The 7,301-nt window shown below is 36.6% G+C and overlaps 1 protein-coding gene across 2 annotated transcripts; it reads right to left on the minus strand.

Annotated features, from left to right (window-relative positions):
• LOC309494208 (uncharacterized protein) lies at positions 1–7,102 on the minus strand. Of its 2 annotated transcripts, XM_082163461.1 has the most exons (6): positions 6,950–7,102; positions 4,149–4,305; positions 2,193–2,351; positions 1,877–1,933; positions 598–654; positions 1–464 (listed from the first exon to the last, which is right to left on the minus strand). In XM_082163461.1, exons 2-6 carry the CDS (start codon positions 4,204–4,206, stop codon positions 247–249), a joined length of 549 nt encoding a protein of 182 aa, XP_082019587.1. In that variant the 5' UTR covers positions 4,207–4,305; positions 6,950–7,102; the 3' UTR covers positions 1–246. The 2 variants fall into 2 exon arrangements, with proteins under 2 accessions (XP_082019587.1, XP_082019588.1); XM_082163462.1 differs by lacking the exon at positions 598–654 and having other exon boundaries at positions 6,950–7,101.
• Positions 7,103–7,301: the final 199 nt, after the last annotated feature.

Raw genomic sequence — 7,301 nt, forward strand, 5'->3', positions numbered from 1 at the left:
TTTCATGCGCTGTGTTATTATTTATTTTTTAACACAATATATGATATTTCCTCACACACATAGGCTACGTCTGCTTGTCTCCCAGCAAAGTGCTCACTGGAGAGCAAATGGGTGGAACTTACGTCTAGTATAGTTATCCTTATGGTTATCATTAGTGGAAACAGGCCTTAAGTCTATAGGAAAATCTCAGAAATTGTCAAATACAATTAATTGATGAATTAATTCTTGGTAAACTGTCAACGAGATCTACACTCCATGTCCAAGGTTTTTTAGCTCCAACTTTAGTTTAATTTTCTCTAATTTCAGATTTTGTATTAATAAAATTAGTTTAGTCTTTTCCAGTGTCAGTACTTCATATTGTTTTTCCATAACATGATTTATGGTAATGCTGGTTGGAGGGACTCTGTGTTTCTCAGTGTCCGAGCCATTTCCCGCAGGTGTTACCTGGGTGCTTCCCAAATCATCTTAATAAAAAATAAAAACATTGATAACATTAGGGCGTGACAGAAACACTGTTAGTTGTAAAAGATTTTCTGGCAGAATGCTGTTGCTACTGCATGTTAGTTAACTCATGGTTGTAAGAAGCATGAGCTTTACCTTCATTTTGCACCGATTGGTTCTTGCTTATGACTGGCACATCTTCACCTTGAGAAACTAACGTTATCAAGAGAGAGAGAGAGGAGAATGTTACATATCTTTCTGTCTGAAAACATACTTGTTAGATAAAGTCGCAATCACGAGAAATAATCACAGTTACAAGAAATAGTCGAAGATGTGAGAAAATCACAGATGTGAGATATAAAGTTACAATTCTCGTTTATATTGTGTCTTTCGTTTTGTGCATCATCAGATAGTCATGTTTACATCGCCTCAGGAAGCCTCTGGAGCAGATACTCGCCGGTTATGGGGCGTTATTTTTCAGACACGCTCTAAGCGGTAGACCAATCACAACAGACTGGGGCTGGCTGACCAATCAGAGCAGAATACACTTGACGGAAGGCGGGTTTTAAAGGAATCGAAACTAAAACAGAGCATTCAGTCAGAGGGTGAAAACAGGTGCTGCAACCATGTAAATTCTTAGAAAAAGAATGAGTTTTTTTAACATTAAATGATTGTATTTTAGTTGTAGACCCCATAAAAATATATAAACGTGTAAATGAGCATAACTGCCGTTTTACACCGCAAGCTTGAGCTTTGCGTCAGCGTAACAATGTTCTTAGGTGTATCTGAGGGTGCTCAAATAAAAACAGAGACTGGAACTGTTCTCATACGCTGTTATTTATTTATTTTTTAACACAATATGATATTTCCTCACACACATACGTCTGCTTATCTCCAGCAAAGTAGCCGAGAGGCTGCTCACTGCAGAGCAAATGGGTGGAGCTTACGTCTAGTATAGTTATCTTTATAGTTATCCTTATGGTTATCATTCTTAGTGGAAACCGTCCTTAAGTCTATAGGAAAATCTCAAATACAATTAATTGATAAATTAATTCTTGGTGAACTGTCAACGAGATCTATCCATATCCAAGGTTTTGTAGCTCCAACTTTAGTTTAGTTTTCTGTAATTTCAGATTTTGTTTTTCCAAAATTAGTTTAGTCTTTTCCAGTGTCAGTACTTCATATTGTTTTTCCATAACATGATTTATGGTAATGCTGGTTGGAGGGACTCTGTGTTTCTCAGTGTCCGAGCCATTTGCCGCAGGTGTCACCTGGGTGCTTCCCAAATCATCTTAATTAAAAAATAAAAACATTAATAACATTAGGGTGTGACAGAAACACTGTTAGTTTGTAAAAGATTATCTGGCAGAATGCTGTTGCCACTGCATGTTAGTTAACTCTTTGCAGGTTGTAAGATTGTAAGCATGAGCTTTACCTTCATTTTGCACTGATTGGTTCTTGCTTGTGACTGGCACATCTTCACCTTGAGGAACTAATGTTATCAAGAGAGAGAGGAGAACGTTACCTAGCAACTCTGTTATTGTAGTCCAAGCCTTGTATGTTTTATTATTTGCATTGTATGATTGACTGATTTGGCAGCACTGGATTCCTCAAAAATACAAATGCTTTCAGCAAACACTTAAAATAATGAAAGATGGTTCACTTAACTGAATTTCAGAGGCGCTCTGATAGCGCAATGCAGGACCAGCTTACAGAGAACACTTTCGATCTGTCTGGGTTTGCATACTTACCTGGAGTTTGTATCTGTGGCAACAGAAAGTCTTCCCCACAGCCTTCCTCATCCGCATTATTCGGACAGTCCGTGTCACCATCGCACCTCCATGTCATAGGTATACATATTTTGCGTTGATCACCACAGCTGAAATAAGTGGATCCACAGGTCCTGGCCTCTGATCAAAGCAAAAACAAACTGAGAATCATGACATCTGATGGCAGAAGTTATACTTCAGGGACAGAGTTCTGAAAGGTCATGTTCAAGTTTCACCTAATGTTGGCACAATATCAATAGCATCTTTCAATAGCATCTAATACAATACATTAACAATGTATTTATTAAAACCAAGTATAAATCTTAAGCGTTTTAAGCATTAATTACACTGATTCTAAAATATCACCTATACAAATCTATTTATGACAGATTTGATTATTTGATGCACAGGTTAAAGGCAAGTGTACAGACCAACATGTAAAAAAAAAAAAAAAAAAAGTATTTTTAATAGTCAGATTCTCAACAACCCACTATTTGTATTTGTATTTGGCAGACACTTTTATTCAATGAAAAGTATGCTGCATTGAAGGCATACATTTTTATCAGTTCATATGCATGTGAATTTTGCATTTGGACTGACAACAACATTTTAATGTCCAAAGTTGCGTTGGCACCTGTTGTATCTGTTAGTTTTCGTCTGCTCTTGAGTCTATGCTAGCCAGGCACATGCACACATAGACATCAAAGGGGGCTTCAACATCTGCCCTTTTTAATGGGGTGCTTTTTTAATTTATTTTTTTACCCTGGATCACAAAACCAGTCACAAGTCGCACAGGTATATTTGTGACAATAGCAAACAATACATTGTATGGGTCAAAATGATCGATTTTTCTTTTATGCCTAAAATCATTTGGATATAAAGATCATGTTCCATGAAGATATTTTGTACATTTCCTACCGTAAATATATAAAACATTTATTTTTGTGAGTGAATGCAGCATAATCGCGAACATATGCGTGCAGGCTATATATGTGTATATCTGTTTGTGCACAGCTTCCCTGTCAAACAAATCTGTTTATTGAATATCAGGGTGGGAGATTGTCTATGTTTGAGATACACATGTAGACATTATAAAAAAAAATGTTTTGAAAAAGTTTTAGCATTTTTTGGTTTTTCTATATGGCCTACCGAGGCGAAGTATTCCTCGCATTCCATTTATTGCTTTTCCAAGGGGGTCAAATTGACCAGCGAGGAAAGGATTTGTTACTGTTTAAAATTTAAACCACAAAATTCCTTGAATTATAAACGAATATTTGTTCATTAAGATGAAATAGCATTCACTTTGAATCATTTTTAAAAACATTTAATAAACAATAAACATGATTTGATTTTGATGTTTGCAGCATATGAAAGAAAAAGAAATTCAGAGGTTACAAATCTGATTTAATGCAAAAGAGAGGATTTTGACCTGAAACTCACTTTATATATATAATATATATATATATATATTTTTTTTAAATTTGTGTACTCATGGTTCAAGTGTGACAAAAGTCCTAAGGTCTTGGACTACACTGATAACCACTCAATTACATTTTTTGAAAAAAAATTTCAAAGTGAGTTTCGGGTCACTAAACGGAAACACAAAGCTTCCGCAAAGAAAAACAGTACACGGATGGACAATTAAGGCGTAGCGGAGTCATAAATTACATGTAGGATATTTATGCTACCATCAGTTATATATATATATATATATATATATATATATATATAAACTTTGCAGGATTTACAAACACGCCATCACAGTCTGTGAAAAGGGTCCATCAAACGAAGAACAGAGAAGTAGTGTAGACTGACAGTCGCAGTATATACGCCCACAATTGTAAGGAACATGTCTAAATGTGTCTAGGAATAAGATAAAGAAATGTATTAAAGATAATTTATGATTATTAATGACTCAGGAAAACTCACTTAACTTACTTGTTTGAACAGGACAGAACAAAGCGACTGCCAGAAAGAACATAAATGAGATCCCCATCTTCCGATTAAGCAGGTGGACGTCTACTCATGAGTCTGACACTGCTGGTAAGTATGTGAACGCTATCAATTTGTGTCATTTAAGCCTCCACCCGCCCACCTAAAAGAAAAAAGAAAAAAGTAAAATATTGTGCAATATGAGAAGTGGGAAAAAACCCCAGCACTAATTAATCTATTTGCTAATATAAACATAATCGAAAGCCTATGCACATGAGATGAACGAATTTCACATTCATTTAAGAATTAAATCTTAATATGTGCATCAGGTCTAACATGCCACACTTCCATTCTAGGCTGATATTAATAATTTTTCTTAAAAAACTGTGTAAAAACAGTTTTTACACACAATTTCATTTAGTTCATTCAAAATAATTTAGTTTAGTTGGGTCAACACAATTCAGTTGGTTTAGGTCAAATTAATTTGGCAGTGGCTATTTGCACTAAGTGAAAATAGCATTTTCTTAGTTATATGCTACTTACACTTCAGTGAAAATCTTATGTTGGTCCAACATAACTTTGTTTATTAATTTACAGAGATTTAATTAATTACCTTAAGTTAAAACATGTTGTTTCCTTCATGGTATTTATTTAAAGGGGCCGCAAAAGCAAACAAGCATGTTGATCGGTATTTGTGCAGACCGACAAGTAGGGTATAAGTTAAGTAACCTCTTGAAATCTTTTAAATGTGAAAGTAAGAAATTGATCGATGGAAAGAACTCAACAATTATAGTTACATGTTTACCATTTAAAAGCCAATTGTGTGGTGTGGCTTTTGTGTTCATTAAGTACTAGTCTAATTTCAACATGCAGTTTATAGGAGACGTTTACTAGCCTTGGTCTTTAATTAACATTAACATTAATTTGTGTGCAGCCTATATTACAATAACTGTCCTGGTTTAGTATAGCCTTAATGCAATTGGTCAAATTGGTGTTTTGAGCAAATGAATTGCATTCCCGCTGAAAAACAAGCGTTCTAGCGCGAAAATGTCTCCATTACACTGCCTCGTTTATAAAAAAAATGCTCAGAATAAACATATAACCCTTTAACATATAATCCATTTGTGCCTTAACATGTCTTTCCCTTTCCTGAAAAAAGGAAGCATCCACAGCCATATCACCCTGTAGCCTAAGACTGGTTGTGATGTTAAACCGAGGTCCTGACTTGACTCTCTGTGGTCATTAAAAATCCCATGGCACTTCTCTTAAAGAGTGAGGTTCCAATGAGGTTCATTCTCGTGTTACGCAGCACGTTTGAGCTTCAGCAAGAACCAATGAGGTTCATTCTCGTGTTACGCAGCACGTTTGAGCTTCTGCAAGAACCAATGAGGTTCATTCTCGTGTTACGCAGCACGTTTGAGCTTCTGCAAGAACCAATGAGGTTCATTCTCGTGTTACGCAGCACGTTTGAACTTCAGCAAGAACCAATGAGGTTCATTCTCGTGTTACGCAGCACGTTTGAGCTTCAGCAAGAACCAATGAGGTTCATTCTCGTGTTACGCAGCACGTTTGAGCTTCAGCAAGAACCAATGAGGTTCATTCTCGTGTTACGCAGCACGTTTGAGCTTCTGCAAGAACCAATGAGGTTCATTCTCGTGTTGCGCAGCACGTTTGAGCTTCAGCAAGAACCAATGAGGTTCATTCTCGTGTTACGCAGCACGTTTGAACTTCAGCAAGAACCAATGAGGTTCATTCTCGTGTTACGCAGCACGTTTGAACTTCAGCAAGAACCAATGAGGTTCATTCTCGTGTTACGCAGCACGTTTGAGCTTCAGCAAGAACCAATGAGGTTCATTCTCGTGTTACGCAGCACGTTTGAGCTTCAGCAAGAACCAATGAGGTTCATTCTCGTGTTACGCAGCACGTTTGAGCTTCTGCAAGAACCAATGAGGTTCATTCTCGTGTTGCGCAGCACGTTTGAGCTTCAGCAAGAACCAATGAGGTTCATTCTCGTGTTACGCAGCACGTTTGAGCTTCAGCAAGAACCAATGAGGTTCATTCTCGTGTTACGCAGCACGTTTGAGCTTCAGCAAGAACCAATGAGGTTCATTCTCGTGTTACGCAGCACGTTTGAGCTTCTGCAAGAACCAATGAGGTTCATTCTCGTGTTACGCAGCACGTTTGAACTTCAGCAAGAACCAATGAGGTTCATTCTCATGTAACGCAGCACGTTTGAGCATCTGCAAGAACCAATGAGGTTCATTCTCGTGTTACGCAGCACATTTGAGCTTCAGCAAGAACCAATGAGGTTCATTCTCATGTAACGCAGCACGTTTGAGCTTCAGCAAGAAGATTTGATTCATCATAAAGTGAATGAGTCTCTTCAGAAAATGTTGACTAATCCACTCAATTCATATGGATTAGTTTTACGATCTCTTTATGAACTTTTTGAAGCGTCAAAATGGTCATTGCGTAGCTGTCTATTGAGTGACAGAAAGCTCTCAGATTTAATCAAAAAAGATCTTCATTTGTGTTCCGAAAATGAACAAAAGTTTTACGGGTTTGGAACGGGTGAGTAATTAATGACAGAATCTTAATTTTTGGGTGAACGCTCTCTTTAAGTTTTAAATATATTAGGTGGATTGAACACAATGAAATAATTAAGTAAATTTTTTTTTTTTTTTATCAGGTTACTTTTGCTCATTTTAATTAATTAAACCAAACAAGAGGTAAAAATCATTTTTTGAGTGCATGCATATTAAAGTATTTTAACTCAAGAAGAATGAGAAAAAAGAAAAAACACTTACAAATCAGCTAAAATAAGCTTGTTAGGAATTTCCAGTGCTCCAAAGTTAGGCAATGTTAGGACATTTACAAACGTCACAAAACCAACAGTTCAGTGTTTGACTTTCTGGAGAAATGCACTATGATCCTTCATGAGTAAGTGGACAACAACAACAACAAAAAAAACTACAGAAATCGGCCAGTGGGGTCAAAAAGTAATGTAGCAACACAGTGCTAAAACCAACACGAATCACACAGTAAAGGACAAATTGTGCAAAGTCTTGTAATCCAAAGACTTATATAACGCGAGACAAGACACTGGCTGCCTGTATATCACCAATAAAACCTCTCAATTTTATCCTAATTCTTTGAATC

This window comes from Leuciscus leuciscus (assembly GCF_965113295.1).
Source record: "Leuciscus leuciscus genome assembly, chromosome: 1".
Lineage (NCBI taxonomy): Eukaryota > Metazoa > Chordata > Actinopteri > Cypriniformes > Leuciscidae > Leuciscus > Leuciscus leuciscus.

Excerpts from the sequence above, each read along its gene's own strand:
- LOC309494208 (XM_082163461.1), bottom strand. The coding sequence starts at position 4,206 with ATGGGGATCTCATTTATGTTCTTTCTGGCAGTCGCTTTGTTCTGTCCT. Across the intron at positions 1,934-2,192 it reads GCCACAGATACAAACTCCAG|TTCCTCAAGGTGAAGATGTG; the intron begins GTAAGTATGCAA and ends TGATAACATTAG. Across the intron at positions 655-1,876 it reads CCAATCAGTGCAAAATGAAG|TTTCTCAAGGTGAAGATGTG; the intron begins GTAAAGCTCATG and ends TGATAACGTTAG.